Source organism: Physeter macrocephalus, chromosome 11 (genome assembly GCF_002837175.3).
Source record: "Physeter macrocephalus isolate SW-GA chromosome 11, ASM283717v5, whole genome shotgun sequence".
NCBI classification, from domain to species: domain Eukaryota; kingdom Metazoa; phylum Chordata; class Mammalia; order Artiodactyla; family Physeteridae; genus Physeter; species Physeter macrocephalus.
In genome coordinates this window covers 182,020,792-182,039,057 of record NC_041224.1, presented here as the reverse complement: position 1 = coordinate 182,039,057, position 18,266 = coordinate 182,020,792, and the positions used below count along the sequence as shown (strand labels likewise).

The window sequence follows — 18,266 nt, the reverse complement described above, 5'->3', positions numbered from 1 at the left end:
GGGGAGGGGGGGTGGTGCCCACGGCCGCAACACCCACCCCCCCCCCCCCCCCCCCCCCCCCCCGCTCCCCGGGTACGGGGGCTGGAGGAGCCCCTCCTCACCGGCCTTGGTTTCCCTGTCCTGCACTGGCTGAGCTGGCCAGCGTCCCTTCTGGGTGCCATGGGACTCGGGGGCGGCCCGGGAAGGGCCGTGGCTCTTTCCTTTTCCAAAAATAAATTCACGTGGTGGGTGATGGCACGGACGTCACTCCATCCTGCAGGACGAAGTTCTAGGGAGGGTCTCCTGGGGGTCACGTCCAGGGCCTGAAGGGCAGGCCGCCGGGCCCTGGGGCATCCAGCACAGGGTGCTGGTCTCTCTCTCCTGAGAGCAGTGCCCCCGGCTGGCTGAGCTCCGGGACCTCGCTGATGGCCTGGGTGTCTTTCTGCCCCTCCTCCTGCAGGACTTCCCAGAGAGGACGTTGGCCCACGGCTCAGGCAGGGCCAGGCCTCGGGGTCATGGCCTTGGAGCCAAGAGGCCTTTTGAGGCCGTTTGCCAGGGAGCGGGTGACTCCTCTAGCTCAAGAACTGCCCTGAATCTGGCTTATCTCAGGGCTGGATTAGGGCAGCCTGTGGGCCTCAGTGTCCCCACCTGTGAGATGCGCCCATGGTTGGGCCTCGTAGAGAGAAGTTATTGCCTTTGGGTCACAGGTGAGGTCGCGTGCTGTGCCCAAGGTTACCGGCTGGGCCCGGGCCAGGAGTCCTTTCCTGATGCCCCACTGGCCTGCCCAGGCCTGGCAGCACCTGGCCCTCTCATTCCTGGGGTCCCGGCAGCGCCTTCCTTTCCTGGCGCTTGCTCTCGGGGCCCTGCTTGGGGTGAGTCCCAAAATAGCTCCGGGAGGAGTGACTGGACAGCTGCGGCCACCCGTGCACGGCCAGCGGCCGGGAGTGCCCGTGACGGTGCGGGCTGGGCGGCGGGACCGTAACCCCCGCCCGGCCCGGGGCCCGTTCCAGGGCAAAGGCTGAGGCTGCCAGCCCTGGGTGGCCCATGTGACTCTGCGCCCGTGTCCCCAAGCCACCCTGGGAGCGGCCGAAGCTCCCGGGGTCCGCTGTTACACACGTGGCCTCACGGCCCTCGGCTTTCCCCAGGTGCAGCTATGGCTGGCAGGGGAGATTCTGTGATGAGTGCGTCCCGTACCCGGGCTGCGTGCACGGCAGCTGTGTGGAGCCCTGGCAGTGCAGCTGCGAGACCAACTGGGGCGGCCTGCTCTGCAACAAAGGTGCGCCTGGTGGGCGAGGGGCGGGTGGCGAGGCCGCAGGTCGGCGCCTCGGGGAGGTAGGGAGCCAGGGGCCCGGTCTGCTTCCTGAGCGCCCACCCCGCCCCCAGACCTGAACTACTGCGGCAGCCACCACCCCTGTACCAACGGGGGCACGTGCATCAACGCGGAGCCCGACCAGTACCGCTGTGCCTGCCCCGACGGCTACCTGGGCAAGAACTGCGAACGGGGTATGTCGGGGCCGGGGGCCGGCTGGGCCCGCCTCTCTGGCCTTTGGTGCGGCAGGCTCCCCCCACTCCCGCCTCGGGGCCTTGGGGGCTTGGGGAGGAAGGAGGGGGCCTGGGCCGCCACGCCCACTTCCTGTGGTTCTCGACACAGCCGAGCACGCCTGCGCCTCGAACCCGTGTGCCAACGGGGGCTCTTGCCACGAGGTGCCCTCAGGCTTCGAGTGCCATTGCCCGTCCGGCTGGAGCGGGCCCACCTGTGCGCTTGGTGAGTGCCCGCTCCGGTGCGTCTGGGGCACTCAGCCTGGCACCTGAGGGGTCTGGGCGTGGGGGGGGGGGAGTGGCCGGGTCCACGTGGGGGGCAGTGGTCGGGGGGGGTCGGGGCCGGGGGCCGGCTGGGCCCGCCTCTCTGGCCTTTGGTGCGGCAGGCTCCCCCCACTCCCGCCTCGGGGCCTTGGGGGCTTGGGGAGGAAGGAGGGGGCCTGGGCCGCCACGCCCACTTCCTGTGGTTCTCGACACAGCCGAGCACGCCTGCGCCTCGAACCCGTGTGCCAACGGGGGCTCTTGCCACGAGGTGCCCTCAGGCTTCGAGTGCCATTGCCCGTCCGGCTGGAGCGGGCCCACCTGTGCGCTTGGTGAGTGCCCGCTCCGGTGCGTCTGGGGCACTCAGCCTGGCACCTGAGGGGTCTGGGCGTGGGGGGGGGGGAGTGGCCGCGTCCACGTGGGTGGCAGTGGTCGGGGGGGGCGCTGACGGGAAGAGCCAGGCCCGTGGCCCTCCTTGCCGCCCCACATTTCTCCCTCTGATCCTCTGCAGACATTGACGAGTGCACCTCCAACCCGTGTGCGGCAGGGGGCACCTGCGTGGACCAGGTGGACGGCTTCGAGTGCATCTGTCCCGAGCAGTGGGGGGGGGCCACCTGCCAGCTGGGTAAGGGGCCCGCGGGGAGCGTGTGTGCATGGGCTGTGCGCTGGGCATGCGCTGCTGCGGGTGCCGGGGCAGGTGGGGCCCGGGCCCCATCGCTGCCCTTGTCTCGTTCACAGACGCCAATGAGTGTGAAGGGAAGCCGTGCCTTAATGCTTTTTCTTGCAAAAACCTGATTGGTGGCTATTACTGTGATTGCATCCCGGGCTGGAAGGGCATCAACTGCCACATCAGTCAGTACGGGTGGGCGGGCCGCAGGCGGGCAGGGCTGGGGGAGAGGGCGGACCCAGCCGTGACCCGAGCCTCTGCCCGCAGACATCAACGACTGTGGGGGCCAGTGTCAGCACGGCGGCACCTGCAAGGTGAGGGCCGGCCCGGGCCGTGCGTCATGTGGGGGGAGCGTGGGGGGAGCCGCCTGCAGGGGCGGCTGCGGGAGGTTCACCCCCCCCACTCCCCCCAGGACCTGGTGAACGGCTACCAGTGCGTGTGCCCACGGGGCTTCGCGGGCCGGCATTGTGAGCGCCAGCTGGACGAATGTGCCAGCAGCCCCTGCCACGTCGGCCTCTGCGAGGACCTGGTCGACGGCTTCCGCTGCCACTGCCCCCAGGGCTTCTCGGGGCCGCTCTGCGAGGTGAGGGCTGCGCGTGCTGCCTGCCTCCCCCGCCTCCAACCGCTGCCCCGGGTGGCCCGTCCGAGCGGCCAGGAGGGGCCGCAGTGGGCGTCGGCCCTGCAGAGAGTCCGGGCTGCCTGGCTGGGCGGGGGCAGGGGAGGGTCGCAGGGTCACTGCTTGTCATGACAAGCCCCTCCTGGCGGGGTGGGCCGGGGGCCCTGGCAGGTCAGCCGCCTGCCCCAAGCCCTGTCTGTCTGATTCCCGCTGTGGCTGGAGGGCAGGCGGCTTTGATGGGGCGGAGTGCGTGGGGCCCTGAAAGAGGGGCCCTAGGGTGGGGTGGGGGTGCCACACGCGGGTCTGAGGAGAGGCTCGTGCACCCACCGCCCTCTGACCTGCCCGGGCCGTTGCAGGGGAGGGTAGTGGGGCTGCAGGGGTGCAAGGGGCGGGTCTTCTGGCCAGCAGGCTTCCTGGGGCCCAGGATAGAGGTCCTGTCTAGCGCCGTGGAGCCTGGCAGTGATGCTTCTGGGAAGGACCCATGGACAGGGCTCAGGGCGGCCCTGGTGGCTGGGGAGGGGGGGGCCAATAGCTGGCCTTCCTGCCAGTGGGAGGGGCGAAGGCCGGATGCAGCGGAAGAGGGCTGCCCTGGAGGCGAGGGTGGTGGGAGGTGCCTGGCCCCCGCAGGTGTTTCCGTCCGGCTGAGGGGCCTGGACAGCCTGGGTTGAGCGGTCCTCCAGGCTCTGGCTGCAGAGGCCTGGGTGTCTAGTCTGGATGGGGCCTGGATCTTGGGGATTCCTTGGATGGACACGAGCGAGGCCTGGCTCATCGTCCAGCACCAGCGGTAGGGCCTGGGCTCTCACGGATGCCCCCCGCCCCCCAGGTGAACGTTGACTTCTGCCAGCCAAGCCCCTGCCAGGGCGGGGCCCGTTGCTATAACCTGGAGGGTGACTACTACTGCGCGTGCCCCGAAGACGCGGGTGGCAAGAACTGCTCTGAGCCCCGGGAGCCGTGCCCTGGTGGGGCTTGCAGAGGTGGGTGCGGCGCGGGTGGGGTCTGCCGGGATGCGGAGGTGAGAGGTGGTGAGGTGGGTGGGGTCTGAGAGGTGAGGTGAGAGGTGGGTGGGGTCTGCAGAGGTGGGGCTGACCCCTCCCATCTCTGTGGCAGTGGTCGATGGCTGCGGGTTCGAGGTGGGGACCAGGGTGGCCCGCGTGGCCCCCGCCGGCGTGTGCGGCCCCCACGGACACTGCGTCAGCCAGCCCGGGGGCAACTTCTCCTGTGTCTGTGACAGCGGCTTCACAGGCACCTACTGCCACGAGAGTGAGTGGGTGTGGACCGGGGGCCGGGCGGGGGCCGGGCGGCCCGGGCACCTGGCTCACGGCCGCCTCCTGCAGACATCGACGACTGCCTCGGCCAGCCGTGCCGCAACGGGGGCACCTGCATCGACCAGGTGGACGCTTTCCGCTGCTTCTGCCCCAGCGGCTGGGAGGGCGAGCTCTGCGACACCAGTGAGTGGGCCGCGCTGCCCCTCCCTCGGGCCCCACGTGGCCTGTCACCGGGCACCGCAGCCCCAGCGGCCCCAGGTGGTCACCGGCTCCACGTGGCGAGCTGGTGACCGGAAGCGGGGCGTGTGTGTGAGGGCGCGTGTGCGTGTGTGTGCGAGCGTGTGTGTGGTGGAGGGGCACACGCTCTCCCTCCCCGCCCCCTCTGTCTCTCCCTGCCCCAGCGCCGGCGCCCCCTCCCCCGGGCAGCCCTCCCTGAGCGCCGGCGCCCCCGCTGACCGGCGTCCTCACCCCCAGATCCCAACGACTGCCTTCCCGATCCCTGCCACAGCCGCGGCCGCTGCTACGACCTGGTCAACGACTTCTACTGCGTGTGTGACGATGGTTGGAAGGGCAAGACCTGCCACTCGCGTGAGTGCCCGCGAGCCCCTGCTGCGCTGGGGGCTGCCCGCCGGGATGCCGCCTACTGCTCCGGGCGCCCCCTGAGTGGCCGTGTGCCCGCAGGTGAGTTCCAGTGTGACGCCTACACCTGCAGCAACGGTGGCACGTGCTACGACAGTGGCGACACCTTCCGCTGTGCCTGCCCCCCGGGCTGGAAGGGCAGCACCTGCACCGTCGGTGAGGAGCCGTGCCTGCCCCTTGCGGTCTGGGTTGGAGGCGTGGGGCGGAGCCCCCGGTCTGCCCAGCCCAGATGAGAGCCCCCCCGCCTCCTCCTTCCTCTCCTCCTCCGCCCTTGCAGCCAGGAACAGCAGCTGCCTGCCCAACCCCTGCGTGAACGGGGGCACCTGTGTGGGCAGCGGGGACTCCTTCTCCTGCATCTGCCGGGACGGCTGGGAGGGCCGCACCTGCACACACAGTGAGCCCCTGGGCGTGGGGTGGGACCCGCTCCTCTCTCCCCCAGCTTCCGGGTCCGCTCTGTCTCGAATCTGCCTCACAGACATGCCCCTTGCCCTTGGCCACCAAAGTCCACTTGAACCCCAAGATCTGCCGTGCCCCCTCCAACGCCCCCTGAGCTCCGCAGCCCAGCCCTCCCCCCGCCGTGTTCTGCCCTCTGTCCGTCTCTCCGCCAACCGCTCTCCCTGTGGCCTGGGCGTCCCGCTCGCGCCCCCCACCCTCCTACGCCAGTGCCCCCCACGATGGGTTCTTCTCCCAGAGCTGCCCTGGCCCCCCAGCCTCCAGCCTCCTCCAGCCTGGTCGCGGTGGGCCGGCCGGGGAGCTCGGTATCCTCCCACCCTGCATGCCTGGGGTGCCCCAGGCTCGGCACGGCTGGGTGCCAGGCGGGTGGATGCCGTGCCCACTTCCTCTTTTTTCCGCAAACACAGATACCAACGACTGCAATCCCCTGCCTTGGTGAGTGGCAGCCCCTGAGGTGGGCTGGCAGGGGAGCTCGGCCTGCCCTGGGCCCCCTGACGCCTGCCCTCTCCCCCGCAGCTACAATGGCGGCGTCTGCGTGGACGGCATCAACTGGTTCCGCTGCGAGTGCGTGCCGGGCTTCGCGGGCCCTGACTGCCGCATCAGTGAGGAGCCGGGGGCACCGGGCGGGCAGTGCTGTGGGACCCCAGCCTCGGGAGCAGCTCCCACCTCAGTCCGAGCCGCAGTTTCCTCAGTCTGTGCCCTGCCAGCCGGCAAGCGGGTGGACCCTAGTTTGGGTTGAGGTCTTTGTACCCAGAGCCCCCCCTCCCGCCCGTCCCAGAGGCAGATGGGGGTGGTGCTTATGGAAGCCTCGGCCTGGTGTCAGTGATGGCGCCAGGCCCAGCTCAGAGGGCCCCCAGGGCAGCCTGAGGCCCAAGCTGGCCGGGGGCTACTCCCCCTGCTCGCCGGGGCCTCCCCTGCCGCCCGCCGAGCCCGCCCGCTCTCCCCGCAGACATTGACGAGTGCCGGTCCTCACCCTGCGCCTACGGGGCCACGTGTGTGGACGAGGTCAACGGCTACCGCTGCAGTTGCCCTCCTGGCCGGTCTGGCCCGCGGTGCCAGGAGGGTAGGTGGGGGGACATCGTGGGCGAGGGCCATGCCTGGTGGGGGCAGGGCGAGACCTGGCCTTCACGGCTGCCCCCGTCTCTCCTCCCCGCAGTGACCGTGTTCGGGAGGTCCTGCTGGTCACAGGGAGTGCCCTTCCCTCACGGGAGCTCCTGGGTGGAGGAGTGTAACAGCTGCCGCTGCCTGGACGGCCGCCGGGATTGCAGCAAGGTGCAGGGGGCTCCTGCCCCAGAGCCTCTCCAGCCGGCCCTCCCTCCCGGCCTTGCCTCCCCGCCCTGCCCTGCTGGGTGTCCAGTGCCCTGGGGTCCCCGTCGTTCATCCGGGACCCTGTTGCTCACCCGGTGAGGGTGCTGGGGGAGGGGGGCGGGTGAGCCAGGCTCCGGAAGACCTGGGCTTGCTCTGCCCTGCCCTGCCCTGCGCCGGTGGGGGTCCCTCTGGTGCCACGTTTAACCAGGGAGCGCCAGGGGTAGGGCGGGGCCCTGCCCTGCCCTGCCCTGCCCTGCCCTGCCCTGCCCTGCCCTGCCCTGGGACTCGCTGACCCGACCGTGTCTTTTTCCCCGTGTGGTGCCGGTGTGTTTGCGGGTCCCACCTGCGTGTGCCCAGGTGTGGTGCGGCCGGAAGCCCTGCCTGCTGGCTGGCCGGCCTGACGCCCTGAGCACCCAGTGCCCACCTGGGCAGCGGTGCCAGGAGAAGGCCCCGGGCCAGTGCCTGCAGCCGCCCTGCGTGGCGTGGGGGGAGTGCGGCGCAGAGGAGCCCTTGCTGCCCAGCACCCCTTGCCGGCCGCGCTCCGGCCACCTGGACAACAACTGCGCCCGCCTCACCCTGCACTTCAACCGCGACCAGGTGCCCCAGGTGAGCGGCGCCGTCGCCGGGCACCGCGAAGGTCTGCAGAGCCCCAGCGCCGCATCCTTCCTCCGGTGGCCACCAAGAGGGCCCGAGAGCCCTGCTGGCTGCCTGGCGCCCGTGGGGCCGGGGAGGCTGGGGAACCTGGCCGAGTGCGGTCAGAGGAGGTGGAGTGTTTGTCCCAGGGGAGTGGCCAGCCTGGGCCGAGGTGCCTGTTCCTCCAGTTGTCCCAGGGGCCTGGGCTGAAGGTGGCCTTCCAGGGAGCGGGGCAGCCCACGGCTCCGCGGGCACGTCTCACTCCCGCCGGACTCCGGCCGCATCCCCGTCCTTACGTCTTTCTGGCCTGGGCACCGGGGGAGGCCCCACCCAGCCGTGGTCTGTGTCGCGGGTGAGGGGGCACAGGGCCGCTATGGGAGCCAGTACCCCCCACTCCCCCTGCATCCCCGCTCTCCGCTCCCTCAGACCGGCTGGAAGGCGTGTCCCACCGCCTGCCCGAGGTGCCAGCTGGGGGTGAACGCCCTCAGATCGTCGGTCCTCGGGCCGAGCTCACTTGCATCCCGTCTCTGCTCAGGGCACCACCGTGGGCACCATCTGCTCGGGGATCCGCGCCCTACCGGCCACGAGGGCAGTGGCCCGGGACCGCCTGCTCGTGCTTCTCTGTGACCGGCCGTCCTCGGAGGCCAGCGCGGTGGAGGTGGCCATGGTGGGTACTGGCGGGTGGGGCGGCCACCCTTGCTCAGCGCCCCCCTCTCCAGGGTCGCTCTCTGCACGTGCGCCTGGCGGGGGCTGGGGCGGGGGCCCAGGCCAGGCTGGCTCCCGGGTGTCTGGGGACACGGGGTGACCGCAGACCCGGGAGTCTGCTCCGGCACAGCTGCGCGGCGTAGGGCTGTGGCAGCTCCCTGTTCCCTTGCTGGAGGCCGACGGGGCCGGGGCGGGCCTGCGGGAGAGGCACTGTCAGCCTGGCGAGCGGGGGAGGAGGGGCCGGGCAGCGCGCACGTGCAGCTCCGCGGGGCCAGCGCGTCCAGCTGGGACTCTGGGCAGGGGTCCCCAGGACTGTGGGAGGCCCCGGGTGACAGCAGGAGTCGGGGTACAGAGGCGGCACCCGGAGAGGGAAGGAGAGTGGTCAGGGGCCAGGGTGGGCCGCGACAGGGTATAGCTGGAGGATCCCTTGAGGGCAGGGCAGGGGCAGTGAGGAAGCTCCCAAGCCCGGGGCCTCAGGATGGGGAGTCCTCATGTGGGACCCTGGCTCGAGAGCACGGGGGTCAGCTGTGGCCTGGGTGCGGCGCTGAGGCCAGGGCCTGCCCGACTGGTCGGGGTGGGTGGGATTGTGGGTGGAAGCCTCATTTTTCTGCCGCCTCGGCTGCACCCGGCCCCCTACTTCGCCTGTGCTGTGTTCCCTGGTGTCTACGGCAGCAGGGGTGCCCATGGTCTCAGGCCGCCTTGGGATGTGAGGTCAGGGCCTGGCCCCCTGCCCGGGCCCTCGGCTGAGTGGGTGTCCTTGGGGCCCTGCTCTGGGGCCCAGGTGGGTACCCGACGTGAATGGGCACCACGGGGTCGGGGGAGGCTGTGGCTGGGGTTGTGCGGGCAGAGACGAGGGGGAAGGGGCAGAGCAGCTTCTCGGGGTGCTGGCTGGGTGCCGGTGTTGGGGCAGCAGGGCCGCACGGTGCCGGCAGGGCTCGGGGGAGCCCCGGCATCAGGGGCCAGTGCTGGGTTTGTGGCACCGTCTGGGCTCCGGGCGTGGCAGGCTGGGGCTGGGAGCCTACCTGCAGGAACAGCCGTCCTAGCTCCAGGTGCAGGGGGTCCAGACCAGGGAAGTACAGACCAGGCCTCATCTACCTCCCTGTGAACTGCCCAGCGTGGGGCATCCCCCCCAGGACCCCCCTTCGATGAGCCTCCCTCCAGGAAGCCTTGGGGCCGCAGGTTCCCAAGCCCCTCACTGCTCCAGGACGGCCCTGCTCGTGGGACCACAGCCACCCACATCCCTCCTTGCCGCTGACCGAGAGCCGCTGGCCTGGACGGGAACCTCAGTGTGCCTTGGGGCCACACACGGGGCCAGGCACGCTGTCCCACGGAGGGGTGGGGGTCACAGGCCCCCAGACGCGGGCGGGCTGCCCCTCAGCTCTGTTCTCTGCCTCAGTCCTTCAGCCCGGCACGCGACCTGCCGGACAGCAGCCTGATCCAGAGCGCAGCTCATGCCATCGTGGCGGCCATCACCCGACGGGGGAACAGCTCGCTGCTGCTGGCTGTCACCGAGGTCAAGGTGGAGACGGTCGTCATGGGTAGCTCCTCCACAGGTGAGCGGGAGGAAGGGGGGCCGCTTCTTGGCCCCCTGGGCCGGTGGGAATCTTTCAGGCACGTGGGGCTTGGAGGAGAGGGGCTGCGAATTCTCCCGGCCCTGCCGGGGGGCCGTCCAATCCGCAAAACGCTGCAACTGCTCTGCACCTGCCAGTGAAGGGCCCCCAGCCCCCCACGCACCCCCTCCCCAGCCCCGATCCTGGGACCCTGCCCTCCACCGGGAGCCAGAGGACCCTCGCCCGACGGCCCCCTCACGGCGCCCCCGCCCCAGGTCTGCTGGTGTCGGTGCTCTGCGGCGTGTTCAGCGTGCTGTGTCTGGTGTGCGTGGCTGTCTGCATGTGGTGGACCCGCAAGCGCAGGAAAGAGCGGGAGAGGAGCCGGCTGCCACGGGAGGAGGGCGCCAACAACCAGTGGGCCCCGCTCAACCCCATCCGCAACCCCATCGAGCGGCCGGGCGGCCCCAAGGACGTGCTGTTCCCCTGCAAGAACTTCACGCCAGCCCCGCGCAGGGTGGGTGAGGCGCTGCCCGGGCCGGCGGGCAGCAGGGAGGACGAGGAGGACGAGGAGCCCGGCCGCGGCGAGGACGACTCCCCGGAGGCCGAGAAGTTCCTCTCGTGCAAGTTCACCAAAGACCCCGGCCGCTCGCCTGGGAGGCCGGCCCACTGGGCCTCGGGCCCTAAGGTGGACAACCGCACCGTCGGGAGCCTCGGCGCCATGTGCCGTGCCGTCCGGGAGTAGGGCTGCGGCCGCCAGCTGGGCCGGGACCCAGGACCCCTCGCCGGGTGCCACGCCACCCGCCGGACCGCAGGAGGCCGAGGCCGTGTGCATAGTTTCTTTATTTTGTGTAAAAAAAAAACACCAAAAACAAAAAACAGATGTTTATTTTCTATGTTTCTGTAAGCTTGTATAAGTTATTGGGTAACTGTCAGGCGGAAAACAACGGAGTATTCTCGGATAGTTGCTATTTTTGTAACGTTTCTGTGTGTCGCGCTCGCCGTGTGGCAGGAAAAAGCAAGGATGTCTGTGTTCTCACCAAATCGTTGAGCGTTTGTTCCCAGAGGTGGTGCGCTGTTTACAGAATCTTCCTTTATTCCTCACTTGGGGTTCTCAGTGGCTCCAGGCCAACGAGCCAGTGGGACCCATGGCTGTCGGTGGGACCCCCCGAGGCTGACAGCGGGACCCGTGGCTCTCAGTGGGACCTGTGATGTTCGGCGTGGCCCGTGGCTGTTGGTGGCACCTGCGGTTGCAGTGGGGCTTGAGGTCATTGGTGGGGCCCGTGGCGGTCGGCGTGGCCTGAGGCCCGTAGGCAGACCCTCGCCAGCTCGCCAGCCCGTGCGCTGCAGCCTGCCGTCCTCGCTCGCTCCTGCCCAGAGCACTGGCTCCAGAGATCTCTCAACTGTGCTTTCAGAAGTGCCCTTCCTGACTGCTCTGTTCTCCCCGGGACGGTGGCAGTACTGAAGCTTGTGACAAGTGCCTTCACACAGACTCTCCCCTCGCAACTGTCAACGTTTGCCGTGGGCACCAGGCCGCTGCCCACCTGCTGGCCCCGGCCGCCCCTCCTCGTGAAAGTGCATTTTTGTAAATATGTACATATTAAATGAATCACTCTGTATATTTGATTTAATAACTTAAATGTTTTGTCCTCCCTTGTTCTTTGGGTGCTGTTCCTTTGTTACTTAGAGTCTGGGCAGGAGGGGGGCGTCCAGGGCGCAGAGCCAGGCGCGGGGGCGGGGGTGTGGGCTGTGTGCGAGCGGTGGGAACGTCCTGCTGCCCCAGGGCCCCTGTGGGCCGGGAACACGTTCGCATCCGTGTGGTTGACAGAAGCTTTCCTGGAAATGAGGCGAGGGAGGCGCTTTGCATCCGGTCCGTACTGAAAACGGGTGAGCAGAGCTTTGTAAATTGTGTCAAGTCGCTTAGCAATGAAGAGCTCTCAAGGTTTCCAGGAATTAGGTCAAAACTTGAGAGTGTGAGACGCTGCGCCGTGAGCGGCTCTTGGCTCCCGTGGGTTGGGCAAATTGGGACTCAGCGTGGTGGCCTCGGGGCGGCCGTTGAAGGCTCTGGCACCCGTCAGTTTGTGCGCAGGTCGCTGAGAAGACCAGGTGGTCGCTCGCTAAGTCACGGTTTACGCCAGCCTCGCGCCCGTGTGGAGCTCACGCCGCCCCCGCCGGGCAGCCAGAAAGATCCTGAGCTTCCGATTTCCTTTTAAGCCATGTTTACCCAGCTTGGGCCCCCAGGTGCCTGGGAGAAACAAATGCCAATGGCCTTTGTCCTGGAACTGTCTACACCTCGTGATTTTCCAACGTCAGTGAACAGACCACAGTCCAGGCCCAGCACGAAGGGAACCCCGGCACCAGGAGCAACAGCCGTCAGAACCCTGCCAGGCTGCAGGTGCCCATCGGATGCTCGGACCAGCGTGTGAAATGTGTTTGCTGGGGCTTCCCTGGAGGTCCGGTGGCTAAGACCCCACGCTCCCAATGCAGGGGGCCCGGGTTCCATCCCTGGTCGGAGAACTAGATCCTGCGTGCCGCAACTAAAGGTCCCGCACACAGCAACGAAGGTCCCGTGTGCCCCAACCAAGACCTGGTGCAGCCAAATAAATAAATATTAAAAAAAAAAAAAAAAAAGCGTTTGCTGGCCGTGCTCAAACAAGACAGCTGGGCAATGCCAACAGGCTGGGTGGGAGCTGGAAAATAACCAAGTGGATCTGAAAAAAAAACCTATGGAATTTCTAGAAACGACAAAGCGCCATCCCCTATACTGAAAACTAAACAGCCACTTTGAGACGCTACTGAAGAAAGAATTAGTGAAAAAGAGGTCGGAAGAAAGTGGTCCCGAGGCAACCCAGAGGCAGAAGGTGGGAAGAGCGTGAGCGGCTGGTGTGGCTGGGGGGGCCCGGTGGGGTGTCCGAGGCGAGCGGAGCCTGGCGGGTGTGGCGCGAGCAGAGAGGCGGCAGAGGCAGCAGCGGCTGGGCCGCTTGAGTCGCTTCCTCAGGACGTGTGCCGCGGGCGATGCCAGTGGGTCCCCCACGCTCTGGGCAAGCCCCCGCGACCTCGAGGGCGTGGGCCTGGCCTGGGCCTGGGGGGCTCACCGGACGCTTCCTGCTCGGGGGGAGGCTGGCTGTCGCAGGCCGCTGTGCACGCCACGCCCACGTGTGCACCTTCATGTGCAGCCTGGCCCTCCCTCCCAGCCTGCCGCCAGCATCCTGAGCCCACCTCAGGCCTGGCCTGGGTGACCCGGTGCCCGGCAGGGGTGGGGACAGGGCCGTCCACGTGCCTCCCCAGGCCCAGCTCACACTGCCGGCCGCACTGGCACGTCCCATGCTCCGCCGTCTCCTGCTGGTGTGCCCCTGGCCGGGGGGGCACGGCGCCCTCGCCCGCTCTTGGGGGGGCCACGAAGGGTGGGTGGGATAGCAGCCCCTCGGCCCCCAGGGCGCCGCTCGCCCTGCAGCCCTCGGCGCTCTCTTAGGCTGGCTACACAGAGGCCGGCCCCTATGGCAAGGGTCAGGCACCTCTGTCCCAGCCCTGCCAGCACCTTGTCCTCTCCTGGGTGGGTAGGTGGCCCCCAGAGGGACTGCAGCTTCATTAGGAAGTTCAGACAAAGGAAAGCACGCTCGCGGGCGCCTGTGCTGTCCCCGAGGCTGCCCCGCGTCTCCCCGAGGCTGGTGCTGGGCTCCTGCGACTCCCCCGGCAGAGCGAGAAGCTGTGGCCGAGGGACAGTCGGCCCCCAGGCTGGGGCTCCTCCGTTTGCCCGTGTGATGGAGCTGTGTCAAGCTGTGGCAGCTGGGAGTTGACGTGAGGTCCAGGAGCAGTGAGGGGTCCCGGGTCCCCTCTGCAGCCGCCTTGCTCGGAGCGCCTGCGGGCCTCCTCCCAGCGGCCCCATCTCTTCCCCGTCCTGGTCGATGGGTCTGGGGGAACCAGACGGGAGGGGCTGAGGGGGCCTCTTCCCCGTCCTGGTCGATGGGTCTGGGGGAACCAGACGGGAGGGGCTGAGGGGGCCTCTTCCCCGTCCTTGAGGCGCGTGGCACCGCCTCAAGGGTCTGGACCTCCCGGGGCCCGGTGGGCAGCAGGCTTTGGGGCGGCGCGGGGCTCCCTGAGGGCACAGCCCGGCCAGCAACTCTGGTGTGCTCCCAGCTGGGGTCTGGGGAGGCTGAGCGGGCCCAGCGGGGTCTCGTGTCCCCCTCATTTGCATCTATGACCCCAGCGCTGTCCAGTCCAGAGAGGATGCTGGTGGGGTCAGGGCAGCCACCGGGAGGGAGGGAGGGAGGCGCCGGCCTGGGGGTGGGTGGGGCCAGGCGAGTCCGAGGCCTCAGGCGGGAGGCTGGCCGGGCTGCGCTGGGAGCTGCCCCGGGCAGTGGGCACTCTCTCCACGGGCAGGGGACCCAGGCCAGGGAGCCTCGGCCTGCCCAGCGGGTGAAGAGTGGCCAGCGCTCGACGCTCATCACTGCACGCTCCGCGGCACCGGTGCGCCTGCCCGTGGCGACACTGTCTCCTTCAGGCTGGCGTCGGATCAGCCTCTCGCAGCCCTCATCCCCGCGTGGTCCCAGAGCAGGGAGCAGTGGCCCGTCACTGCCGGGCCTGGACCGAGGGCCGCTTCACGGCCCAGCCTCCACTGCAGGCGTGGGGCCGCTCCGAGGCCAGGATCGGGGCCTCTCGTACCCGCCACCGCAGGGCTGCCCGCCGCTTCCTCCGCGCTCAGCCCCAGGGACTGCGCCAGCGGGCTCTGCTTGGCGACGGCTCTGACTGCCGAGTCTGAGCGGGGCGCAGACGCCACACTCTTCCCCAGGGCGGCCGGGCCCGTAACCCCTGCGGGCCGGGCTGCTGTCGGCCTCGTGGTGGCCCAGCTCCAGCTATCCTGGGACCCAGCCCGGCTTGCCCCGCCCTCATCACACCCCCAGACCCAGATCTTCCAAGGTGCTGGGTCGTCAGGGACCTGTGAGGGTCTCCAACTGACAGCATCTGGGAGCCAGGGGCGTGGAGACCACTATACAAAAGGGGAACTGAGGGCTGAAAGGAAGGACCTGGCCGCCACAGCCTGTGGCCTCCCTGGCCCCGGAAGATTCTGCGGGCCCACCATGGGGCCACGGGGGGCTCACCGGACCCCTGCTGACGTTCGGCCCGGCTCAGGGCCAGCAATGAGGCCAGGGTGGCAGCTGGGCGGTGCTTGAGCATGAGAGCTGTGGCAAGGACGGCGCTGGCGGTGGTCAGACAAGGTCAGGAAACGGGCTCTGGGCGGGGGCGGGGCGGGTGTCTGCTCAGGTGCGAGAGGCCGCTCATCAAGCAGAGGTGCGCCAAGTGGGGTCCTGCAGAGACAGCCTCCCGCCCCCGAGCTCCCGAACGTCGTCCTCTTCACGCTTAGGCCACCCCGCCCCCACACCTGCGCCCGGGAGAAAACCTCCGAGCGGCCCCGTGGCAGCCACACCTCACAGCCCAGCCCTTCCTGCACCCTCCCAGGTCCCCGTGGGGTTGGGGGCTGTTGCACCCTCCCCTCCACCTGTGGGTAGAGCTGCTGCGCCTTCCACTCCCACGGGCCCCCCAGGCCCCCAGAACCAGACACAAAAATAGCCCTCAGGGGAGCTCGGTATCTAGAGGGAGGCCCCATCAGGACCCCCAGCACCTGCCCCATGAGACAACGGCTGCAGGAGAAACTGGCCACAGAGCTAATTATCAAAGAGAGAGACAGAGACAGAGACAGAGAGAGAGAGAGAGAGAGAGAGAGAAAGAAAGCACTGCAGGACATCAAAGGATGGCTCGAAATGGCTCTGCAGCTAAAACACGAGGTCCCAGCGAGAGATTCAATAGCAGAATCGAAAGAACAGGTGGTCAGTGCAAAGTAGTGCCTTGAAGATCACAAGGGAAACGACGAAATTCTTGGGTAGAGATTCAGGGGAGGTGACGTGAGTAACCGGAGCTCCAGGAAGAGAGAAAGGAGCAGGCGGGAGAAGCAGACACAGAGTGAGAGCCCTGGCTCCGAGGGCAGGGCGCTTGTCCCAGGCCGTTCCTCAGCAGGCGCCAGGGAAGCTCTCCTGGACGCGAAGGAGGCTCGCGTGGATCCAGGGAGACGAGCCCAAACCCATCAAGGACAAGAGTGAGGTGGGCTGTGCAGCGGGCAGCACTGACGCCCCCCGCGTTTCTGGTACTCTCCCTCCCCAGGCAGGTGACATGCATGAGTGACCTGTCACCCTGGTTCTCTGCCCTCCAACCCCCTCCCCAAGCCCCATGGTGACTGGGATCCGCCACCAGTTGAGACCTGGGCGCCGAGCAAGCCCGCAGCTGGCCTCAGTAGGAGCAAGAAGCCCACGTGTGTGTTAAACCCCGAGACTGGGGGCTGCTGCTTCCTGCTGCACCTCCTCTCCCAGCCCGACACGCACAGGGCCCTGGGCTTCCTGTCCGTGCGGCACCCTCGCCTCACCGCACTTCACAGACACTGCGTTTTTCCACATTGAAGGTTTGTGGCACGCCTTTATCAAGCAAGGCCATCAGCGCCATTCATCCAACAGCATTATTTTATTTTATTATTTTTTTAAAATTAATTAATTTATTTATTTTTGGCTGTGCTGGGTCTCATTGCTGCGCACAGGCTTTCTCTAGTTGGTGCGAGTGGGGGCTGCTCTTTCCTTGCAGTGCGCGGGCTTCTTGTTGCCGTGCCCTAGAGCACGGGGCTCTAGGCACGCAGGCTTCAGTAGCTGTGGCACGTGGGCTCAGTAGTTGTGGCTCGTGGGCTCTAGAGCGCAGGCAGGCTCAGTACATCCAACAGCATTTCTTTCTTTTTTTTTTTTTTTTTTTACTGTTGTGGCCTCTCCCGTTGCGGAGCACAGGCTCCGGACGCGCAGGCTCAGCGGCCATGGCTCACGGGCCCAGCCGCTCCGCGGCACGTGGGATCTTCCCGGACTGGGGTATGAACCCGTGTCCCCTGCATCGGCAGACGGACTCAACCACTGCGCCACCAGGGAAGCCCAACAACAGCATTATTTTAAAATGAAGGTCTGTACACTTTTTTTTAGACGTCATGCTATTGCACACTTAATAGACCACAGTATAGTGTAAACATAACTTCTATACGCACTGGGAAACCAAAAAAATTCATGTGACTCACTTTCTTGCAATACTTGCTTTATCAGGGTTCTCTGGACCTGAACTGCAAGGTCTCCAGGGTCTGTCTGTGCTAGGATTGGTTATCTGCTGTTGCATGAGAAGTTACCCCAAACGTAGTGGCTTAAAATGACAAACCTTTATCATCTCACAGTTTCTGTGGGTCAGGGGTCTGGGAGAGGCTTCGTGGGACAGTTCTGGCCCGGGGTCTCCCGAGGTCACGGTCAAAGTGTCGGCCAGGGCCGCGTCCTCTGAAGACTTGGCCGGAACCAGGGGCTCTGCGTCCAAGCTCCCTCACGTGGCTCCTGGTGGGGCCTGAGCGCCTCACCCGGCGGCCGCCACAGCGTCCTCACAGCGGGGGCGGGGGGTCGGGGCCCGCAGGACAGAAGCTGCGAGGCTTGGATGACCGACCTGCCGGCGCAGTCGCTGCACCAGCTCCACCTGGGCGTCCTGCCCACACCCGAGGGAGGAGGACTCGGAACATATTTAAAAGCGCCACCGGCCGCCCCCCTGACCCGACCTGACACGCGCACGGGGCACCAGACGTCCAGCACCACCCCGGGCGCCCAGGCCCCTGCAGGCTTCCGAGGGAGGGGGACCAGCGCGGGGACCCCACTGCAGCCGGCGCGGGAGAGACCTGGGGTCCCGGACCCCCGAGAGTGCCTCACGAGCCACACAGAGGAGGCAAGTGTCCAGCACAGAGAGCCAGGCCGGCCCCGGACGAGCAGATGCGGAGGACGCTGGACGGCTGTCTCCCTCCCGCACCTGTCACCCGATACAGGGAAGGAGGAGAGGCTGCCCGGGCGTGGGGTGGCGCTCCCCACCCAGCTGGGTCCCCGAGTCAGAGGAGTGGGCTCCCAGGCCCCACCTGGAGCGCCAGGCTGGAGGGCGCCTCCCTCCCGAGGCCGTAGGTGCAGGCTGCAGGCCTGGGGGGCGGGGCTGGAGAGACACCTGCCTTCCTTGCAGGGAGTCCTGGGGGCAGGTGGCTTTTCTCCTCCTCGTCCCTCGGGGAGAGGAGTGGGGGTCGACCCCGGGGTCTTGTGAGGAGAGATGGGGGCTCCTGGAGGAGGGGGCCCGCCCCTCGCCCAGGCTGGGGGCCCGCCCAGCTGCAGGAATCCTCGGTGTGCACGCCCGAGGTGGGGCTAGGAGAGGGTGTGGGGGGCTTGACGAGTGTAGAGCGCACGAGGGACCCTGCAGCCTGGCCGCTGCCCTCGGTGGTGGGGCGCAGGTGGGAGCAGCTGGGCGGCTGGAGAGGGGACAGGGCCCCACGGGAGCGGCCACGCTGCCGGCAACCACAGGGCGAGGAGGGGGAAGATGTCATGAAGGGAAGCTCGGCCAGAGTCAGGGTGAGGACCTCATGGGGAGAGGAGGGGGCGGTGGAGGTGTCCACATCTCATCCCGTGGAGGGGTGGGGGAGGGGAGGGGAGGTGGGCGTGTGCACCTCTCATCCCGTCGAGGGGTGGGGGAGGGGAGGGGCGGTGGGCGTGTCCACCTCTCATCCCGTGGAGGGGTGGGGGAGGGGAGGGGCGGAGGGCGGCTCCACCCCTCATCCCCTGGAG

At 67.9% G+C, this 18,266-nt stretch overlaps 1 protein-coding gene across 6 annotated transcripts in view; it reads left to right on the top strand.

Moving 5' to 3' along the window:
• Positions 1–11,285, top strand: part of JAG2 (jagged canonical Notch ligand 2) — a 27,226-nt gene extending 15,941 nt beyond the window's left edge. Inside the window, exons 6-26 of one of the 6 annotated variants that reach the window (XM_024130992.3) lie at positions 1,125–1,255; positions 1,363–1,482; positions 1,631–1,744; positions 2,291–2,404; positions 2,518–2,631; positions 2,714–2,760; positions 2,859–3,029; positions 3,886–4,036; positions 4,170–4,322; positions 4,397–4,510; positions 4,802–4,915; positions 5,009–5,122; positions 5,244–5,360; positions 5,827–5,854; positions 5,936–6,021; positions 6,369–6,482; positions 6,576–6,691; positions 7,085–7,333; positions 7,896–8,027; positions 9,462–9,618; positions 9,891–11,285. In XM_024130992.3, the coding sequence (XP_023986760.1) occupies positions 1,125–1,255; positions 1,363–1,482; positions 1,631–1,744; positions 2,291–2,404; positions 2,518–2,631; positions 2,714–2,760; positions 2,859–3,029; positions 3,886–4,036; positions 4,170–4,322; positions 4,397–4,510; positions 4,802–4,915; positions 5,009–5,122; positions 5,244–5,360; positions 5,827–5,854; positions 5,936–6,021; positions 6,369–6,482; positions 6,576–6,691; positions 7,085–7,333; positions 7,896–8,027; positions 9,462–9,618; positions 9,891–10,357 (2,923 nt within the window). In that variant the 3' untranslated portion in view covers positions 10,358–11,285. The remainder of the gene's footprint in view (positions 1–1,124; positions 1,256–1,362; positions 1,483–1,630; positions 1,745–2,290; positions 2,405–2,517; positions 2,632–2,713; positions 2,761–2,858; positions 3,030–3,885; positions 4,037–4,169; positions 4,323–4,396; positions 4,511–4,801; positions 4,916–5,008; positions 5,123–5,243; positions 5,361–5,826; positions 5,855–5,935; positions 6,022–6,368; positions 6,483–6,575; positions 6,692–7,084; positions 7,334–7,895; positions 8,028–9,461; positions 9,619–9,890) is intronic. The other 5 variants (XM_055088767.1, XM_055088763.1, XM_055088764.1 and 2 more) reach the window with 5 other exon arrangements.
• Positions 11,286–18,266: the final 6,981 nt, after the last annotated feature.